The 22,631-nt window shown below is 41.1% G+C and overlaps 1 protein-coding gene across 7 annotated transcripts in view; it reads right to left on the bottom strand.

Moving 5' to 3' along the window:
- The window catches only part of LOC119820744 (proto-oncogene tyrosine-protein kinase ROS), a 98,741-nt gene that overhangs the window by 13,953 nt on the left and 62,157 nt on the right, over positions 1–22,631 (bottom strand). For 6 of the 7 annotated variants that reach the window (XR_005286530.1, XM_038339301.1, XM_038339304.2 and 3 more), the window contains exons 28-35: positions 19,797–19,880; positions 15,698–15,833; positions 13,803–13,965; positions 10,689–10,753; positions 9,636–9,765; positions 2,433–2,530; positions 1,647–1,847; positions 548–682 (exon numbers count right to left, since the gene is read on the bottom strand). Coding sequence is in view for 5 of the 7 variants with exons in the window: in XM_038339301.1 (XP_038195229.1) it covers positions 548–682; positions 1,647–1,847; positions 2,433–2,530; positions 9,636–9,765; positions 10,689–10,753; positions 13,803–13,965; positions 15,698–15,833; positions 19,797–19,880 (1,012 nt within the window). In the remaining 2 variants the exon portion in view is untranslated. The remainder of the gene's footprint in view (positions 1–547; positions 683–1,646; positions 1,848–2,432; positions 2,531–9,635; positions 9,766–10,688; positions 10,754–13,802; positions 13,966–15,697; positions 15,834–19,796; positions 19,881–22,631) is intronic. The other variant, XR_005286531.1, reaches the window with a different exon arrangement.

Genomic DNA, 22,631 nt, shown 5'->3' with positions numbered 1-22,631 from the left:
CAATCATAGCCAGAATCAATTGGACCAAGTCACTCACAGTAATTTTGTATTAAGTATATAAACAAATAAATCAGTATAATTTCTAGTAATACTAAATCTCATCGGTCAGTATAAGCTATATCAAAAATACAATCTAAATTTTAACTATTATATTTCTGTTTAATAGAATATTTTAAGGCACAGATCAAGATGATAGTATCCGAATAAAGATTCTCAAAGTAAAATGAAGCACACACACACACACACACACACACACAAAGAGAGAGAGAGACAGAAATCTTATATTTATGTATTTGTATTTACTATGACTACAAAAATATTATACTCCCCCAAATTTTGTATTGAAGCAAAATACGACATGTAGACATAAGAACAAAGCCATGCTGTATTAAGTAAATTAAATCGCAGCCTTAGTTTATATTTTATGTGGGATGTACAAAGATATAAATCCCAGGTTTTCTTTTAACAGGCCATGCCCGTGAGCCCTAAGACTGCGTGTGCACGTGTTTCTGTTTTGGGGGTGCTTATGCTAACATAATTAACTTACAGATCATCAGGACAATTTCTTGGTGGCTCCAGTCTCCCTCCTTCTTGCACATAGTTTAAAACATCAAGGTTGGAATGCGCTGGATAAGGTTGATGACCAAGAGTTAAAATCTCCCAAACCAGAATTCCAAAAGACCTAGGATGTTAAAGGGTTCTCTTTAATTATATTTATTACAAACATCAGGTTTACAGTAGCTTCTCCAACATCACGATTCCTGGGGCTACAGGGCCTACTTTGTGATTGGCATTACTGGCCTTATAAAAAGCAAATAAGAGACTTAAAAGGAGGTTGGTATTAGGAAAAAGTAGAACAAGACACTGCGGATGAGCCACATTTCAAAGATGCTAGAAAGGCTTAGTGTGGGGCATACACAGGAAGACCCAGGCATACATGCCAGCACATGCACAAGCACACATGTACACAGAGACAAAAGCACACCAGAGCACATACAGACACACGTGGAGGTGAACAAGGAAGCTTCTCACCATTTTCTCCCCCTACCCTGAATCTGAAGAGGATAAAATGATGGCAAACATAGAGAAAAAAGTCATGAATAAAAAGGGATTGCTGAGGGCAAAGTTTCTTCTCCTATATGATTGTTTTCTATTGCTTAAACAACTCCCTGAACAAATCTGTAAACTTTTAGCACCTCTAATCAAGGAACAGAGAGCAAAACTCAAATATCAAGAGAGCAAACTTTTCCAATATTTTTTCATGATCCATGACTTCAAGTCTATCTATAAACGACAGATGAAGCGGTCCCTGTAGACAGTACCAGGGCACTTTCCTGAATGCTAGTGATAAGTACAATTTCTGCTAATCACAAACAGACACACCTTTGATGTATAGCAAAATGCTTTAAATAAATGCATCTATTTCATGTAAAATTTTTAGATAAATGATAAAACATTATTGAGAGAGAGGTGTAAAGAAATTAAGAGACATAATAGTTCTCCTTGATGAGCAGCCTCAGGAATCACTAATCTCCCTGCACACACATCATACACACCAAGGTGGGGGAGAGAATAAACAGAATAATTTATAAAAGAGCAGAATCATACACTTTTGCCCCCGTTTTTCTGTGTTCTGTGTAGCTCACCATACATCAGACTGAGAAGTGAAAATTCCATCCATCAAGTTTTCTGGAGCCATCCACCGAACAGGAAGCAGGCCTTCCCCTCTCTTTCTGTAATAATCGTTTTTATAGATTTCCCTTGCTAGTCCAAAGTCACCAATCTTGACTACCCGAGGGCTGGTGTAGTCTTTCACAGATACAAGGCAATTCCGAGCTGCCAGATCCCTATGGTAGAAGTTACATTTGATATTGATAAACAACATTCTGGAGGTCACACAAGTAATGCCAGAAGGTCTGGAAAGAAGGGAGACGTCTGATGACTAAGGCTGATTGACAAGTGGACAGGATCAAGAATCACTTAGAGAGAGATCTCTGAGTGTGTCTGAAAGAAAATTGCCATATTTGGTTGCTGAAGTGTGAGAAACTTACCCTAACTGTGGACAGCTATGGGGTAGGTTCTCACATTAAATGAAAAGGAGAAACCTGGCTCAACACCAGTCTTCATCTCTGTCTGCTTTCTGAGCACAGACATGGCATGATCGGCTGCCTCACATTCCCGCTGCCATGGCAACCCCACCATGGTGCATTATTTCCTCAAACTGTAAGCAAAATAAACCCTTCCTGTCTTCTTTAAGTTTCGTTTGTTGAGCATTTTGTAAGCAATGAGAAAAGTAACTAATACAGAGACTTTTTACAGTAATACTGGTCCTTTGAAGGAATGAAACTGTTTAACTCTCTAGAGTAAGCTCCTCAAAAGTCACAATTGTCATGTGACCATCCAGTAGCCCTGTCTCCAGAATATCATAGTACCTGTGTATGAAGTGCATTTGCTCCAAGTAGACACAGCCTTTAGAAATATCTACACACACCTCTACAAGGTCAGCCAAGGTGAGTAGAGGGCCACGACACTGGAAGAGATAAAGGAAACATTACAAGTACTTTCCCACCTGGCAGAAAATACATACACATATGCATGGATATATATGAATATATATGTCCATATGAATGTATACTCTTGTATAAGATGTTCTAAGGAAATTTTTTTTTATGGTTGTTAGAACCCAAGAGGAAAACAAACAGCTATATAACATGGTAGCAAACTGTATTTATAAATTTGAAATCTAGTTCTGCTATCAATTATGTGAAGTTGCTCATTAATTAAGCAATTTTCTTGCTTGTGAAATGGCTCTATTATGACAGACTTTTCAAGATTCAAAATAAGACAGATATACAATATTGTCAACATATTATAAGCACTTAATAAATAATGGTATTTGAATGTATCTGATCACATAGTAGTAGCAATAGTCTATTAAAATAATCTATGCTATCTAGATTAATGGTTGGTTCAATGACTTTGATTATGTTAGTCAGGACAATGGGCCTGTTCCACATAGGACCTCCCTCCCTGTAAATTATTAGCAAAACTATCTTTCCAAATTACTTTTTTCATCTAAAAAGAGCCATCAGAAATATAGAGGAGCTTATACTTTTTGAAAGAAATTCTAATGAGGGAAAAAAGCCAGTCAAAATTTTTATTAGTAGCATATGAAGAAAATTCAAAGTTCCTGCCTAGAGGCCATAGTCATACACTGAGCCTTTCCATATCCCTGCAATTACCTTGGTCCAGGCCTTTATCATCCCTAATCTGATGTATTCAAAGACTCCCGTGTGTCCAGCCTCTTGTCTTTTCATTAGCTCCTTTGTTGGGGCTAACTTCCTGTAGAACCCATTATCAGATGCTGGGCACAGCCTCATGGCAGCCCCAGACTGAACCAGGCTCTTTATCTGCCCATTCATTTCCCCTTTTCTTCTCCTCTCGGAAGCTGCACTTCAGTTTCTCTGAACTATTTGTCCTTCCTTAGATCTGTTCTGTGTTGTCTAACCCTTGGCTAATTTTTCCCTGCTGTTACCTCACTAGAATAGACCCTTATTCTCGATATCGTCCACATCCTTCACATGCATCTCAAAGGACTCCCGAGCTCATACAACCTTACAACCTGTCAGTTACTCATGCAGAGGTGCTGCCATGTGCTCTCCTGCTTCTTTGCTCAGGACATAAAAGTGGAGGTCATCTTCATATTCTGGGACAGAATACCACCAAAGTACCATGTAACACTACCTATGACTGATTCACCAGGCTCCAGCCTGCTGCTCTAAAGAAATCTTTATTTGGATTATAAGAACTCATGAGAAAAATATACAAATACAAATAGTGATACACCACTATATCTGCAAATTTGAAATATAGTTCTGCTGTTAATTCTTTGACTTTGCTTAAGTAGGCAATTTTCTTCTATATAAAATGAACATTGCACTACTGACCTTTAAAGATCAAAAATAAGGTGTGCAACATTGCTTATATATAACAAGCACTTAATTATATCCCTTCCAAATCTGGCTCAGGTCCTCCAGATACCTATGTCATGGTCTATGTCTGCATCCTGCAGGCATCCTGACTGGCTAGTTAGCTGCTGTGTGAACAGAGCTCTGCTTCACTATAGGCAAACCCCACTTTACTTGTAAGCACTTTATGATTCTCTTAAACCTCATACTGGTGATTATCACCCTGTTCTCTTCTGATAAGATATCCATGATACGCCTGCCCACCTGCCTGCCTGAATCCCCAACCATGCCTCTTATCCATTGTAAAAGTTGGGACACCCCACCACCCCATATTTGGCCTCCTTAACTTTAGATGTTCCCATTACCTGCCACTTGTTGTGCCTTGACAAACTCTTGCCATATTAAAACTTGACCAAGATCTATCCCTGCAAGTGTTAATCACTCAATGAAAAAGTAGTTGTTCATGCTTAGCTATCAAATGCAAATCAAAAGGACTCTGAGATACTATTTTATACCTGTAAGAATGGCCAAAATCAAAAATGCTAAAGACAATCTATGTTGGAGAAGATATAGAGTAAGGGGAACACCCCTCTGCTGCTGGTGGGAGAACAAACTTGTACAGCTACTTTGGAAATCATTATGGCAGTTTCTCCAAAAATTGGGACTCAATCTACCTCAAGACCCACCTATACCAATATTGAGCACACATCCAAAGGATACTCAATCATATAACAAGGGCATTTGCTCAACTATGTTCATAGCAGCATTATTAATAATAGCCAGAAACTGAAAACAACCTAGATGTCCCTCAACCAAAAAATCAATAAAGAATATGTGGTACATTTACACAGTGGAATATTACTAAGCCATAAAAAATGACATCATGAAATTTGTAGGCAGATGCATGGAACTAGAAAAAAATCATCCTGAGTGAGGTAACCCAGACCCAGAAAGACAAACAGGCCATGTACTCACTCATTAGTGGGTATCTGATGTGAAGTAAAGGATAACCAGGCTACAACCCACAGTCCCAGAGAAGATAGATAACATGGAGGACACTAAGAGGGACACATGGATTTCCCTGAGAAGGGGAAATAAATGAAATTTCCTGGGCAAACTGGGGGTGGGATGGAGAGGAGAAGATGGGGGTATAAGAACATGAGAAACTGGGTTGGTCGAGTTGGGGGTGGGATGCAGCGGGAGAGTAATGAAAGAGATATCTTGATAGAGGGGGTCATTTTAGGGTTTGGGAGAAACCTGGTGCCAGGGAAACTTGCAGAAATCCACAGGATGACCCCAGCTAAGACTCCTAGCAATAGTGGAGAGGATGCCTGAAATGGCCTTCTCCTGTAACCAGATTGATGACTACCCTAATTGTGATCACAGAATCTTCATCCAGTAACTGATGGAAGCAGATGCAGCCATCCACAACCAAGCACTAGGACAAGTACCTGGAGTCCAGCTGAAGAGAGGGAGGAGGGATTGTACAAGCCAGGGAGAGACAGCTGAACTGAGCTCATGGAAGCTCATGACCAACAGCTCTGGACCAACAGCTAGTGCGCCTACATGGGACCTACCTAAGCCCTCTGCCTTTGGTTGACAGTTGTGTAGCTTGGTCTGAGTGTGGCACCATTAGCAGTGGGATCAGGACCTGTCCCTAGTGCATGAGCTGGCTTTTTGGAAACCTATTCCCCATGCTGGGATGGCTTGCCCAAACTTGATGCAGGGGGAGGAGCTTGGTCCTGCCTCAATTCAACACCCTTTGTTGACTCCCTGGGGAGGCCTGTCCCTTTCTGAATAGAGATGGAGAAGGAGTGGATGGGAGGGGGAGTAGAAGGGAGGTGAAGGAGGGAACAGAAAGAGAGGAAGGAAGGCAAACTGCAGTTGTTATGTAAAATAAATGAAAACAATTAAGAAAAGAAAGGGAGGGGGGAAAAGATAGTTGCTATTGTTACACCGCCTGCCTTGGTTTTGTCCCAAACAGGCAGAATCCTCAAGGTAGTTACCCCAGATCTCCGGAACTGAAAACCACTCTCCTTGCTCCATGTTCCAGCAATGTCCTCTCTAAACGGCTCTAAATGATCCTTCTGTTTCTCTCTCACGCAGATGGCATACAGAGACACATACAGTGTATAACTATGGCCTCCGTGCAGGAGCTTTGAAATTTTCCACAGTCTACTAGTAAAATGCCCTGTGAAAAGTTCCTTTAGAGCAAAAGCCACATTCTCCTCTGTTCTACCACCGCTACCCAATGAGAAGTTAGCAAATGCAATTGAATTGAACAAGCGGCACATTTACTTTGATATGATTTGCTTGTGATTTTCTACCTTAATAAGATCCTAGGCTACCAAAACTTTAAAAAAAAAAAAAAAAAGCAAAGACAAACTTAGAAAATTCTCAATTCAATGTCGCTGCTTCTAGCATGATGCCTTTGAATACTCGTGTGTGGAGGTGACCAGTCACGAGGAAATCAGCACAAATGACAGAGTGACGGTAGTATTGTCATGTGGGACAAAGCACTCAACAGTGTCTTGTCTTCCATGGTAAGAGTAAGATAAAGCCCTGGAAGACATACTGCTCAGTCAGGAAAAAAGGGGGGAAGAATTGCAGGACCCCTGAAAACCAGCGTTACAGCTGATCACTGTGACATACCCTCTAATCTCAGCTCTCAGGAGTCCCTGAAAAACATGTAAGTCACATCACACAAGCTGAGCACATTGTCCTTACGTGTTTAGGAATATATACATATACATAATGTGTGTGTGTGTGTGTGTGTGTGTGTGTGTGTGTGTGTAACAACAATGAAAAAAAGAGACCATGAATTTGAAAGAGAGAAAGAAGAGATATATGAAAATTTTTATGTGGAGAAATGGGAAGGGGGAAATGTTATGATTATACTATATAATCTCAAAAGTAAAAAGAATCAATTAAAAACAAATACGGGGCAAAAAAGAGATCAGTGGATAATAAATGCAGGAAGAAAAATGTTGTTCCAAAAAGTTAAAGAAACAGAAAAGCAAACCTTTACCCCAAGTGCATCCTTTCCTGAGTCAGAAAAGAGCAGTCACGTGATGGGTAGTAAAGTGCTCAGTATGGCAAGAGGGAAGGGAGACACCAAGATGAAGAGGAAGAAAGCCTGAGATTAGCAAACGTATGGCTGGCCTGGAACAAGCACCTGCATGGGCTCCTGGGGGGAAGGGTCCAAGAAATAAGTGCTCAGGTGCCCGTCTGGGAAGGGCACAATTCTGTCAGAGAGTAAATAGAAAAAGTAGATGGAGATGAAGGCAAAAGATGGTGCTCATGAATAGCCCAAGATCGGAAAAAAATAAAATAAATGCCGCAGTCACAAGACTTGGCTGACTCAGCTGCACGTCAGGATGAGAAGTCATGCAAATGAAAATCTGGATGCTGGTAAGAAGGGAAATGTGGTCCCCATTGGAGAGTGTGGCAAGCTCTCCTGTGTGTGATGCTGGAACAGTGGGGCCGGGATGTGAGGAAGTCCATATTAAAGTTTCTTCTACTTTGGGAAGTGAATAGATTTCCCTTCAAGATGAAGTCAGTGTGCCTCAGTATAAGCAGAGTTTTTGAGACACCAGGTAAATACCAAAAGACGTGGAGACCTGGACTGCGTGTGAGATAGCGCACAGCCTCCTGGTTCTCATGCTACCCACCTTGCTGTATGCTTTGTTCAGCTCCACACTGCTTAGTTCAATTAGGAAAAAAAGTGTTTTAAATCTATGAGCGCTTTGTCTCTTGTCTTCTCATCTGAGATATAATGCAGGATCCTGCAGGAAGATCACTTCCTGGTTCTGCCCAACATGCCAGAGTATTTCCAGGATCTGCCCTGTGCCAGGCACTGGGAGTGGAAGGATGGATGAACTGGGACCACCATGAGAAGGCTGAACTATAGAGCAGGGGTTCTAAGGGTATCTGGGTGAGGGGAGCAAACAGGACACTGAGTAGATGGAATGAACGAGGATGTATGAAGCCAAAAGTTTCGTTTCAGCCAAAATGTTTATGATGCCAAAGGAGGATACCACGAAAGCAAGGCCTCTAAATCAACAGGTGGATGCACATAGGAACTCACAGAGAGACCGAGACTGCAGTCAGAGGACCTGCAAGAGTCTGCACCAGATGGAGGTCCTAGAGTTGAAAGGGAAAGTAGACATCTGCCCCATCCCTAATGGAGATACTATCTCCAATTGATAACCGCTCGAACATAAAAGTTCACTCTTCTTCAAGGGAGTCTCATTGGAGAGACAAACTACTCTAGGCTCCATGCCCAGCAGTAGATGGCCAACAGAAACAAGGTCAACAGCATCTTTGAAGGTTCCTTGTCTTATAATGTCATCTCAGCACTTTATATGTTTTTCCTCTCTTTTACTCCTCAGATCATTTGCATATAGAGTGTGTTGATGTGTGGGCCGCTGAATCTATATCTGGTTCTTATGCCTCTTTGAACTCTTTTTCCTCCTGTTTGTTTTGTCCAATTCTGACCTGTCAGTTTTTGTTTTATTTTATTTTATTTTTATCCCATAGAAATCTCTTTGCTTTCTAAAAAGAGACAGAAAGGGGGTAGATTTGAATGGGAGGGAAGGTGGGAAGGAACTTGGAGAAACATAAAAAGGGAAAACCATAATCAGGACATATTATATAACCAAAAAAATCTACTTTCAAGAAAAGAGAAAAAGGAACAAATTTTTAAAAATCCAAATAGCTCTGTCATCCTGAAGAATACCTCAGCCTACCAAGATCAAGGTCAGCGGATCCATCCAACTGCAAAATTTAGTATACTTCAAGATTTGAAATAAAATTTGGGCTGGATAGAGTAAATGAAATAGAGAGATATGTGTTTCCTATTTCCCCACAAACCTCATGGAGGGGGGTGTGCTTTTGTTTATAAGAGGTCTGTTTTCTCATTCAGTACTAAAACCAGGCTCAAATATTAGCTCAGGGTTCCAACTACCCTAATCCAACATGAAGAAAAGATGTACTTTCTTTTCATACGTCCTTCACAGCTTCTCCCACCAGCCAAAGCTACTGCATACTAAACTTGAAGAAAACCAACAGGAAAGTCTAGCACACTGCTTTAGAGACTGCTGACCTGAACTAGTGGGGAACTCACTGACTCTGGACTGATAGCTGGGGAACCTGCATAGGACCGAACTAGGCCCTCGGAATGTGGGTGATAGTTCTGTGCCTTGGGCAGTCTGTGGGGGCACTGGCAATAGGACCAGGATTTATCCCCAGTTCATGAACTAGCTTTTCGGAGCCCATTCCCTACGGTGTGATACCTTGCTCAGCCTTAATACAGGGCGAAAGGGGATTGGATCTGTCTTAACTTGAAACAACAGACTTTGTTGACTCCCCATGGAGAGGCCTAATCCTTTCTGAAGAGTGGATGGGGAGTTGGGTAGGAGGAAGATCGAGGTGGGGGAAGTGGGAGGAGGGGAAGGAGGGAGAACTGTGGTTGGTATGTAAAATGAAAAAAATTTAAATTAAAAACAATTAAAAAAAGAGAGGGAGGGAGGGAGGGAGGGAGGGAGGGAGGGAGGGAGGGACGGAGGGAGGGAGGGAGGGAGGAAGGAAAGAAGGAAGGAAGGAAGGAAGGAAGGAAGGAAGGAAGGAAGGAAGGAAGGTGTCACTGTGGCACAGGCCACCACCTACCGTCGTCCCCCGGGCTTTCCGCAGATAGCTTAGAAGGTCTCCTCCTTCCATCAGTTCCAGAATAATGTACTGGGGCTCACTCAGCAGACAGACTCCCAGCTGCTTTAGAATGTTGGGGTGATTAAATTTGCTGGGAGGTGAAAAGACACAAACCAGATGACATGATCATTACAAAAGCCCCAGCAGGGGTCTTCATGGATCAAGCAGTTCCCCCAGAGTGTCCTTTCCAAGCCCTCACTGACTCCCTCTAAGAAGGGAGAGCATCCCTTGCCTGAGTCCCCTTTTCTATGCTTGCCTTAAAGAGGGAACGTGGCAACCTCTAGTGGCCAGAGCATCTGCGAAGACTACAAGGAGTTTTAGAAGAAATAATGTTGCTTTCTCATTATGGGGGTTTTATGATTTGGAAAGAAAGCAATTTTGACTAACAGCCTTCTTCAAAAGATGTTCGGATGCATGTCTGTATCGCATTTATGAGAAGTATCATCTCCCTCTTAGGGACACAACCCAGATCTTCAGGCTTGGGCCTCATTGGTTTGTGAAGACCCTAGAGTGAGAAAGCCCCAGCCTAGTTAGAGGACCCAGCTTGACTTCCCAGGAGTCTCTGCCTCCCGCTTCTCCTTAAGATGTCCTTGAACACATCTCATGACTGCTGCAGGCTGAAACCTTCCCGACAAGTTTTCTGGGCAAGAGATATTCTTGCTAATACCAGAACTCATAAAGGAACATTCCTCCTGGGTCTACTTGAACCATTATCCCTCAGTAAGAATAGGTACATTTTGAAAGCAAAAGAATCTCAGAATTTGCGTGCAGAACACAGCCCTAATTAAAGATAAGAGATGGGAGGATATTTTGCCTGGGAACTACCTACCCAGGCTCTGAAGACTGGCTTCTAGAAAATACTTAATGACTAAAGATTTATTTCCTTTTAAAGTCTTTGTTCACATTTATTTTCAGAATGATCTGGTCATTGGATGTTAAAAATCCAACACAGAGAAATGAAAGCTTTGTATCCACACTAATAAGAGAAATTTACTGCATGAACTGCGCCAGTACCTCATCAGGTGCGCCTCCTTCAAGAACTCGATCTTCTCCTGGTCTGTTGAACCCTTCTTCAAGGTCTGTGAGAAATGGAGGCAAGCCAGAAATGAGACACTGGGAGCCCAGTGAGTAGTGGAGACAATGTTCTGTTGATTGTTTTGTCTTCTTTGTTCTTTTGTCTGTTTTGTTGCATTAGCCACTCTGATATCTGGAACTAAATCACAAATATAGCATTGCGTATAATCTGTAAATCCCCTGTTGGTGCTGTGTGTGGTCTCTAAAACTTCCATAACTGCTTCTGTTCAATCAAGAATTTCTCAACCTGGGCTTTGTGGGAGCCTAGTCTGTTTGGATGCTCACCTTCCTAGATCTGGATGGAGGGGGAAGGACCTTGGACTTCCCCATAGGGCAGCGAACCCTGACTGCTCTTAGGACTGAAGAGGGAGGGGAAGATGGAGTGAGGGAGTGGGAGGGAAATGGGAGGAGGAGAGGAGGTAGAAATTTTTAATAAATAAATTAATTAATTAAAATAAAATAAAATAGATTTATCACACACAAAAAAGAATTTCTCAGTCCGCTAGATAAAAGATTGAGGAACAAATATTTAAAGTCCCAATAAAATATAAAATGTTTTTTATTTTGTGTTTTCAATTAATTTATGGTTTATTTATTTTGTGTGTATGGCTCTTTGCCCGTATGTATGTTGGTACATCACGTGTGTACAGTGCCTGTGGCAGCCAGAAGAGAGTATCAGATCTCCTGGGCCAAGAGTTCTAGATGGATGTGAGAGGCATATGAATTTTGGGAACCTAAACTATATATCCAAGAAGAGCAGCCAGTGCTCATAAAGGTTTATCCCTCTTTCCATATATAGAAAAATTTAAAGACACACTAATTTGGGCATTCAATGGGCCAGCATCTTTTCAGATTTTCTTCTCAACTTTCCCACTTTACTTGCAATCGCTCCCTGGTTCATTTTTGGGAAGATTGTTGCTGTTTACTAGTCGATAGATATAAATTAATCATGAAAAGCTAGTCTAAGACTCTCCAGTCTCTCTGCCATAAGTCACATGTTTTAGCTCCAGCTAACAAAATGTAAGAGAAAAACTGGTGAGATGGAGATATTTTTAGGAAAATTTCCCCTTCCTAAATCATGTATGTAGACCATTCTACCTCATCTCCCTGGTCTGAGTGATGCCTTCCTAATGCTTGGCACTCACATTGGTATTATGGGGTAGCAAGCAAAGAATAAAGTAGAAAGGATTTCAGAAATGGCAACTCTCAGCTGACACAAGTACACCCAGACAAGCAGTCATCTCAGCATGTGAGAAAATAAATAAATACTTGTTTAATGGGCCCAGACTAGAGAAAGTTACAGGACTTTTCAAGTCTATCATTTGGAAATGGAAAGAATTTTAGCAACATAGACTGACCATCTTTAGAGCAAAAGTCTCCATAAAGTAGTGACCAAGATATTATTTAATTATATGAGATTGCTCAGTCTTCTATCAAAGAGAAATGTTACCAGAACATAAGATCATTATGTCGTATTTCTTTAAAATACATCAAATACACAATGGCAACCATAGCTTGTAGGCAGATGCAGTCTGTTTTCTATGTCTATAAAGGCTTTATATCCTATCACCTATGTTTATATGAGTCTCTATGTCTGTCACATGTGTCTATATGAGTCTCTGTGTTCTGTTACCCATGTCTATATAGCATGGAGTCTGAAATCAGCCTTTGTCCTCCTAAAAAGTGGGAATATTGGTAGAGAGTAGTATTTCATGACATAGAAAATTCAGACGTCGGTGTTTGTAAGTAAAGTTTAGTGGAAATCCTTATTTGTTTAAAGGTTACTAAAGCTGTGTGAGCTGCAGGGGCAGAATTCAAGAGTTAAGGCAGAGAGCACACAGGCAGTAAGTTTGAGAATGCACGCTAAGTCCTAATCTGGTTCCTAAGGAATTTACTGTACAATTCTAGCCTGTGTAAAGTATATTGTTATTGTTGTTTTGCGACAGTATCTCTTGTAGCTCAGGCTGGCCTCTGACTCTTTATGAAGCCATGACCATGAACATGATTCTCCTACTTCTTCCTGCAACATTGGGAATACAGGCACGCACATCACCCCATGTTTGCTGCAGTGCTGGGATCAAGCCAGGGCTTTTGAAGTACTAGACAAGGACTCTGCAAATCGAGCTATTATCTCAATCCTCCTGTTAGAGTACTTTCAATGGGAAATAAAACGCTGTTAGGTCTTGCCTAATTAATAGCTTTACTAGTAACATAAGCTCTGGATATATTCTCCTTTAAAATTCTGTTAGAAATGGGGAAAATAATGGGTGGCTTTTGTAGCTAAAAATAGACTTTCACATTCTGCCATTTTTAAAATTAAACTTACTTTTTTCATTTTTTATAATTATTTTTTTAAGATTTTATTCATTATGTGTACAACAATCCTTCCATGTATGCTTGCATGCCAGAAGAGGGCATCAGATCTCATTATAGATGGCTGTGAGCCACCATGTGGCTGCTGGGAATTGAACTCAGGACCCCTGGAAGAGCAGTTGGTACTCTTAACCTCTGAGCCATCTCTCCAACCCTTAACTTACTTTTAAAATGTTATTTATTTTATTTTTTGTGAGCGTTTTTATGCGTGTGTATGACATGTATGCCTGGTGCCACTGGAGGTCAGAAGAGGTTGATGGGATCCCTTGGTGCTAGAATTATGTGCTAGAATTAGAATTATTAGATAGTTACGCTCATGAACCACCATGTGGGTGCTGGGAGCCAAACCCAGGTCCTCTGCAAGAGCAACAAGCATTCTTAAGCACTGAGCCAACTCACCAGCCCCAAATTTATCTTATTTGTAGTTGACGTACTATTTGCACATAATTTTGCTATGCAACATGATGTTTGGGGTTATATATCCATTGGATAAAGATCAAATCCAGGATACTAGCATATTCATCGCCTTAAACTCATCATTTTTTTATTAGTAAGCAGACTGAGATTCTGCTTTGAGACATGCAGAGCATTGTGTTACTTAACTGGAAGGCCTCTCTTCCACCACTAGCGCTGGATTTCTGTGCAGCCATATGCCTGGCAGAGCGCCGAGATGCACATTACCTTCACGGCCACTTTGATTTCGCCACTTCCCACTCCTAGGATGTCCACAGCTGTGCCTTCATACACCTCTCCAAAAGCTCCACTCCCCAGCAAAAGGCGCAGACTCAGCTTCTCCCGAGGAAAGGCAGGAAGATTTTCAATCTCTTCTTGGGTTGGAAGAGTACTGTAAAATAACAATATGTCTGTTCTCCCTAAGGACCTCGTATGCTCCCTAACGTGTATACATTTGTATTTGAAAGAAATTGAGCAATCTCAGCGCTTGGCAGCACTGTACATTCTAATACGGTAATGAGGAATTTTGTGCTCCTCTAACCTTCCTAGTCTATCAGTTTTTACACAAAGTCTGTCACTTGACTTCTGAACACCATAGTTTCTCTGTGAAAGGGAAAGGGAAAGCTTCCCCAAGGCTTCTGCTGCAGCTGCTTCGATCAAAATGAGTAGTTATGGAATTCTCTGGGGTGCAGATCCATGAAAAAACTACTACAGATGAAGAAAATAGCACCAGAAGCAGCTGGTCCCTGGAACTGTCCCTTCTCTTATCTCACCTCCCTCATCCATGACAAAGAAGACTAACTCTGACCAAAAAACCAGCTCCTCTGCCCCCAGGTAGCCTTCCAAAGGCCAGTCCTCACCTTGGGATATGATGGCATTGCTACTTAGTCTACTTTAAGTACACTTTGAGCTTTATTTTGTTTCGTTTGCAAGAATATTTTTTAAAAGATGATTCGTTCGTTTTTACTTACGTGCATTGGTTGGTGTTTTGCCTGCGTGTTTGTCTCTCTGCGTGTGAGTGAGGGTGTTAGATCACCTGGAACTGAAGTTACAGACAGTTGTAAGCTGCCATGTGGGTGCTGGGAATTGAACCTGGGTCCTCAGGAAGAACAGTCAATGCTCTTTACCACTAAGTCATTTCTCCAGCTTCAGGAAGAATTTTAATTATCAGATGCACAGTGTATTTAAAAAAAAAACTCTCCTCTGAAGAGTTGGTTTGGTTCATTTCTGTGTTTATGCATCTATTTTAAATCCTCTTTTGTAGATTTCAGCAACCATCGTGGTTGCCTATGACCATAGGATTCTTTTTACAAAGAGCATGGCATCATGTCTTGTGCAAAGAAATAATTTCCTTAACAATAATGAAAGTTTAGAACTCATTTTCCTACAGAGACACTATAGGCAATCATCATACAGCTTCCATAATAGAATAGGAAGATACATGCAAGACTTTTAGGACATTTTCCCTTCTCAGTCATTTTAGTCTTTTCAAAGTGATACATTTATCCTTTTTTTTTTTTTTACATTTCTCCTTCTTAAGTTGGTTTTTTAATCACATGATTAAGCAATAGAAGGCAATGTGTCTGTATTTCTCTTAAGGATAACCAGAGATGATGTAGGATGCCCCTCTCGGTGCTGTGAATATGTTTTCTTACCATTGGTTAATAAAGAAGCTGCTTTGGCCTATAGCAGGACAGAATACAGCTAGGTGGGAAATCCAAACAGAGATGGAGGAAGAAAGAAGGCTGTCAGGCAGACGCCAGTAGCCTCTGGAGAAGCAAGGTGTGAGGTAACAAGCCACAACCATCGTGGTAAAAATAGATTAATAGAAATGGGTTAATTTAAGATGTAAAAGCTAGTTAATAATAAGTCTGAGCTAATAGACCAAACAGTTTGTAATTAATATTAAGCTTCAGAGTGGTTATTCAGGAACTGGCAGGCAGGAGAGAGCTTTCTGTCTACAACATACGTCACCATTTGTCCCAAGCCACATGTGAGGTTAGAAGAAATGTTACTGACAGTGACGCCCAAAGAACCCTGGGAAGTGTGAGATGTGTGGACATCCTTGATACTGGGTCCACACTCAACCTATGCAAGCCAAGAAGATGGCACGAGTCACATACTGTACTGCATAGCAGGCATTGGCCAGTCCCACTCCAGCCGCCAGACCTCGCAGCTCCGCCAACTCTTTGTCATCTTCCTTGAGAACTGACAGCCCTTCCTTGGAAGCTCTGTGATTTTTCAAGCTTCTATACCAGACTGTAAAGAAAACAGACAAATTTACCAAATAAATCATTGTTTCCCCCCCCTAAAAATGTTGATAGGTTTTAGACACACATATGTGTGGTGAACACTGTTGAGAGAGAATAACATTTGATTTTAAAATACTGCTATAACAAATTTTTTAATTAAATTTTGGTAAAATTCCATATAAAACCTATAAAATTTATACACTTTTAATTGTAAAGCTTACTATATTTCTTACTACTACAAATAAAATTCTGAAGTATCTTATTAAAATGCATTTCTCAAGATTAACTGTAGGCTAGGACCAAACAAAGTTTCAAAGCTTGCAGAATAATTATTAATGAAGCAAACTCACTTCTGCATCCAGACATTCCCACCATTCACCATACACCAGCAGACTTGAAGGAAGGCTTCCAATACAACGGCGCATTTAAAATGTTTTCAGTTGATCTCTGCCCAGCCTTTCGGCTGAGGTCAAGTGTAAAATGTTTCCAGTGTGATGCACACGGTACAAATGTATGTGCGTGCGCGCGCGCGTGTGTGTGTGTGTGTGTGTGTGTGTGTGTGTGCGTGTGTGTGTGTGTGTTTGTGTGCGTGTGTGTGTGCCCAAGCTGGGGTGATGACTCAGTGGACAAAGTGCCCGCTGCACAAGCATGAGGACCCAGGTTCAGATCCTCAGAACCCATGTAAAAGTTGGGTGCAGCACATACCTGTAACCCCAGTATTGCAGGTAGAGGTCCATGACAGGCAGCTCTTGGGGACCTGCTAGCCAGACAGCCTAGCTGATCAGCGAGTTCCCGATTCAGTGATACACTGTCTCAAAATATTAAAATGTATCTGACCCCTGGCCTCCACACATACACATGCTTGTGTAAGTACACACACACAGAGAGAGAGGCAGACAGAGAGAGAGAGAGAGAGAGAGAGAGAGAGAGAGAGAGAGAGAGAGAGAGAGAGAGAGAGAGAGAGAACACAGTTGTGCAATACTTAGATTCTGGAATCACTGGTTAAATTCTTAGACATCTTCTGAAGTGTTTAGCTGCCCCAGAGTTGAAGGAGTTCCACTGCTACCTGGTGGACTCCTTAAAGCAAAAGTTCAACTCTATTCAAAGTGTTCTCGGATACCTTCTTACTGCACTACAGAAACAGAAATACGTTCAAAGTAATGCAAATCTGTTGTTCATATACGTCTGTAGAAAATTTGCTCTAACAAACAACAGCCTTGGTCCTATCTAGCTGTAGAATCATGAGTGATTTGTGCTTCCCCCTTTTCACATTTTATAATAAGACATTTTTTGATAAAGATTAAAATATAACATAAATGATAAATTATAATTAAAATATAAGATAGCCTGTTTGTGGTGTATATTGGCACAGGGGTCAAAATCAGCAGAAATGCTATGGAAATGATTAATAAAATTTGAACATTTGCATGGTGGTGCACAGCAATATTCTGTGGAGTTGGAGGCTGAGGCAGCAGGAGCAGTAACTCTAGATCAGCCTGTTAGTCAGTTCTGTCTGCAAACAAAACAAAAGCAACCAGCAAAGTTCCTCGCGTATCTAAGACATTAGAGTTTCACTCGGTGACATTCTATCCGAGGGACCGTACAGGAGCGTCTCCAGCCTTTACTGAAGCACTTCTCTCTAAGGCTCACTTGCTCTCACCCTTGCATCCTCAGTGATGGACACCACCTCATTCTCTATAGACTCTGCTCATCTCTCATAGTGACCCTGAAAGGCCAACTGTGACTGCCAGGGCTCTTTCCATGCCAGGGTCACCGACATTTCGTGTCACTTATAACATCCTGCTGCAACTTCTCATGCAGAGATGTCTTCCCACCATTATTAAAGGACAGTCTCCTGAGGTCACTGATTACAGTTTACAACTTCCCCTTTCCCTGGCACAAGGTTCATGCTGCAGATCAGATATGACCTCTCGCCAACCCACAGGCTGCCAGGACTTATTTTTAAGCCTTTGTTTCAATTTTACAGAGCCTTCAGAACAATGAAATTCCTAAAGAATTGCTACTTTTCACTATTTTAATAACTTAGTCTTTTCTCATGCACTTGCCCATTCCTACTGCTACAACCACATGCACTACTAAGAGAAGCAAAAACTAAATTAGCTTAGCTACTCCCCCCCAGATGACAAATTCCAAGTACAATAAAGACCTTTAAGTCCTGAGAACGCCAGATATCCACAGGATGTCTCAAAAGCACACAAAACATTGAAATGTTCTCATGTTCATCCACTAGTGTCATGGGTTCAAGTAGTGGTGATGGAGAAAGTAGGCAGGCAAAGGAGAGATGAAGAGTTCCTCATGTTACACGCCCGCCAGCAGGAAGCAGACAGAAAGTCAAGCCAATATGCCAACTGCCGAATATACCACAGTCAGACGAGTAACTCTGGAGGGACTGGCTTAGCGGCACAAACATCAGCTGCGCCATAGGCAGACTCCCTGGAACCACAGGTTAAAACCTGGGCAGGCTCTGCTGAAATGTCTAACTTCCCCACTTAGCTAGAGGCGTCGCACGTGTTATCTGGATGGGATCTTTTAAAGTGAAGCCTCAGTTCAAGTTCAAAATGTTGTCTGAGACCTTTTACCTTCAGTTACTCTGGAGAAAGAATAGTGCTTGGGAAAACTGAATTAAATCATAGCTTTATTTCCCCAGAGAGAATGCAACCTTGTCACTTTCTCTTACTTTATCAACACAGTAAGTCGCAGCTTTCTGAATATGTGCTGGGATTTCTTTTCTGGTATCATGCTCTTCTTACCATCCTGGGTGGTGGGGGGATGCTCTTGCTATCAGCGGTAGATGGAAAACTCAGACATCCTCTTACCCAAACCAAGATATGTGGAGAACCGAACAAATGTGATGTTAGCATGTATTACAGAACAGGTACATGCCAGAGTGTATGATCATGGTGATAACCCTCTGAGCCCACCTTCTTACCATATATTTTGTGTTTTCTGTATTTTTAACCATAATTAAAATGAACATTAAAAAGTGGTAGATCTTTAAGAAATATCATATTAACATAAAATAAATAATGGAAACAGCTATCTGATGTAATCCTGCTGCTTTGGGGGTCCTTAGTAAATGAGCAGGGATTTTGAGTAAGCCTGTCAGTTGTCAGAAAGCAAGAGTGAGTCTCACAGACCAGAAATGGGTCTCCTTAAGAGGCCCCGTTCATTCCAAACTGAGCTGTCTGCCGGAGGGCCAAAGCTATTCCAACCAGTGACTGTCACTGGACTCCCATTAATCCTGTGCTGTTTTTGTATTTTTGGCTGTTTCTCTTTTATTTATATTCTAGCCTACAAGCCACAGAACACTTGCAATAGCTAATCAGAACCATGTGCTATTTTACAGAAAGCTAAATCAGAGTGTCTTCACAAACAGTTGCGTCTCAAGAATTCTATCAAATGTACACACTGAAGTATTTGCCATGAGATAGCTAACCCATGCCGTGGTCTGTACCCAGAATATTCTTCAAAGGTGCATTGTTACAGCCTTCCTCTTCAGCTTGAAGTCCTTGGAACACAGAGGTTAGGGCCTAATGGGAAGTCTTGCCACTGGGGACATGTTCTTGAAGGTGATGTGGGACCGCAGCTCCTTTCTCTTTCTCTTCATTTCCTAACTATGAGATGAGGTCATTCCTACATCACACCCCTGCCATGAAGGGCTGCCACACACCCAGAACAACACACCACTTGCTCATGAACCAACACCTTCAGAACTATGAGCCAAAATAAACCTTTACGTGAAAGAATACAAATGCATCCCTTGGTTAAAAAAAAAAACTCATAGGAGTGAGTAACCGTGAAAAGACAGCCAAGGGAAATGCTGTGAACTTTATTAACTTATGTAATCAGCTTGTGTTTCACATAGGAAATGAGATAAACTGAAAAATAAATCAGTCAGCAAGATCTAATAAACAATTTAATACCTGCTTGTAAAGTCTAGAATACTCACCAAAGGTCAGTGGGACTGTAGTGACCAGAAGTATACCAACTAGGGCAGTAAGTATAAAGCTTGTTTCTGTTATCCAAAAACCATCTAAGGATATAAATGGGAAAAGAAATTAATTCACACAGAAAAAGCTAAAGGATTCCACTTCTTCCCAAGCATGAATGCACTGGTGAGCAGGAGCCAGCTCCTCTGAGGATTTTGCCAGCCAGTGGTTTAGCAGTTGGCAGTTATGTCAACGAGGTGGAGATCATGTACCCAGAAGAAAGTTACTCTTCCTTTTGTTATTTTGCCATCATCTCGCTGAAGCAACCCACTTAATCTATTTTAAGACTAAGAAAATACGTGTGCTTCTTTATAAGGAATTCGGGACAAAGGAGTCTTTATCTTCATATGTTAAACAAATAAGAGATGTATTATTTTCCATTATATGTCCACACCCATTTAACTCCACAGACATTAATCTAAGGAATATCAACAAGAAAGTATGGCAGAATATCTTTGATACGCTGTCCACAGAGGAAACAAATATACAGACCACAGCTTGGCAAACCCCAGTCTGTGAGGCAAACCTGGATGCAGCTTTTTAAAACTTCCCATGAGCTAAGAATAATTTTTACATTTTTAAGATATTTTAGAAAAAAGAAAAGAGAGGGAGTAAAAAGAAGAGGAAGAGGAGGACAAAGAAGAGGAGGTAGCTACAGAGAGCAGACAGAAGCTGCAAATCCTACACCATTTACAACTTGACTCTTGTCAGGAACTATCTTGGCAGGCACTAACTGATACGATAAATAAGAACAATGGCAGTTTGTCTTTTAATTTTATGTGTATGAGTGGTTTGTCCTCATGCACATCTGTGCACCACGTGTGTAAAGTTTCTGTGGAGGTCAGAAGACAACATCAAATTCCTGGGGAATCAGGAGTTACAGAGAGCTGTGAGCCACCATGTGGGTGCTGGGAATCAAATCCAGGTCCTCTGCACGAGTGAATGCACTAAACTGCTTAGCCAGCTCTCCTGGGTACTTTTGATTGCAGTTTTTCTTATGCATTTATTTGTGTGTGTTGCCTATATGTATATGTGCATGTATTTGCCTGCAAGGGCACAAATTTGGAAGTCAGGAACAGTTTGTGGGAAATGGTTTTCTTCTACTACCATGGGAATGCCAGGGAATAAACTCAGGTTACAGACTTGGCAGCAAGTGCCATCCTGATGACCGAGAATGATTGATGTTTTATGTGAAATGCAGGTATAAAATACAAATAACTCATTTTGCCTACTGTACAGCAATTCTACATGACAATGGGTTCATTTAAATTAGGACTGAAAATGAAAGGCTGGTGGTTGGAAGGGGATGAGCGAGGGTGATGGAGTGACTATGATCAAGATACATTATTTATTTGTGTGAAAATATCACAGTGAAGCCCATTAGTATTTATAATTAACATACACTAGTAAGAATCTAGAAATGACAGAGATGAGTAAGATTAAATTTCCTGTCATTCCTGAAGATGTAATTCAGTCACAGAGTACTTACTTTACACTTGCAAAGTCCAGAGTTTGATTGTCAAGTGCACACACACACACACACACACACCACACCACACACACACACACACACACACACACACACACGAAGAGCAAAAGAAAACTCCCAGCAGCCAAATGAGAACAGACCACATAATTAAAATTTGTTTTGTTGAAGAATATAAATCAAGGTGCTACTTCCTATATATATGATATATATTGAGAATCAGACCTACTATAATTACTACAGTTCATGTATGAAAAGTAACACTTAAAACAAATGCAGTAAGAAAGCAAATACATACAGGTCCTAGTGATATTGTATAGGAATAAAGACTAAGATGCAATGTGCTAAAAAAAATTATTTAAACAATACCAATGGCAAAAGGAAATCCTAGATAAGGGATGCATGGGAGATAGCGCAGGCTAGTCTTTTAGGCTGAAGGAACTACAGGTCAAAGATCTAATTACAAAGGCTGTATCACGGGGACAAATGCTAGGAAAATGAACCCCTCAGGGGCAGGTCCCAGGAGGCTCCACACACCACACTAAAATCAGTAGATGGAGCCATTTCACATTATTCAATGATGGGCAGAGCCTCAAGCTTGTCTTCAGCTAAATTGTCAAGGATGTGGTAGAGCTGAGAGCTCAGACAAGAAAAGACACCTTAAATTAAGAACGCCAATATGGAATAACAAGTGGAAACAAATCAGTAAGAAATTAAGATGATGTGCCAGCAAGATGGCTCCTTGGGTAAAGGTGTTTGCCACCAAGCCTGGCAATTTGAGTTTGATCCCCGTGGCCCATGTAGCAGGAGAGAACCAACTTTTAAAAGTTATTCTCTACCTATGCACACATTAATATGGCAGGAAAATGCCTATGCATACATATATACAAAGAAATAAATGTAATTTTTAATACTGGAAATTGATATGTTTCTCTTCAAAATCAATTGATGTTGTTGACTTTATAATGGGGCAAATCAAATGTGTCACTGAAGTTTCTGGCATATAAATCCTGATTAGTTTTGCTGTCCACTTGGCATACCTGGGAAAAGAAACCCACAGTTGAATAATTGCCTCTATCAAATACCTATGGATATATCTGTGGGGACATCTTTTGATTTCCAGTTAATACAGAATGGCCCAGCCCACTGTGGTACCAACCCCAGGCAACTTGGCCCAGGAGAAAGATAGCCATGTGGATTTGAGCCAAAAAGTCAGGCAGCAAGCTGTGATTTCTGCTTCAGGTTTTACCTCTGGGTTCCCATCTTGAGTTCCTGCTTTACTTGGCTTTCCTTGACAGTGGGCTATGAC

This window comes from Arvicola amphibius, chromosome 8 (assembly GCF_903992535.2).
Source record: "Arvicola amphibius chromosome 8, mArvAmp1.2, whole genome shotgun sequence".
NCBI lineage: Eukaryota > Metazoa > Chordata > Mammalia > Rodentia > Cricetidae > Arvicola > Arvicola amphibius.
This window is presented reverse-complemented; position numbering and strand designations above follow the sequence as displayed.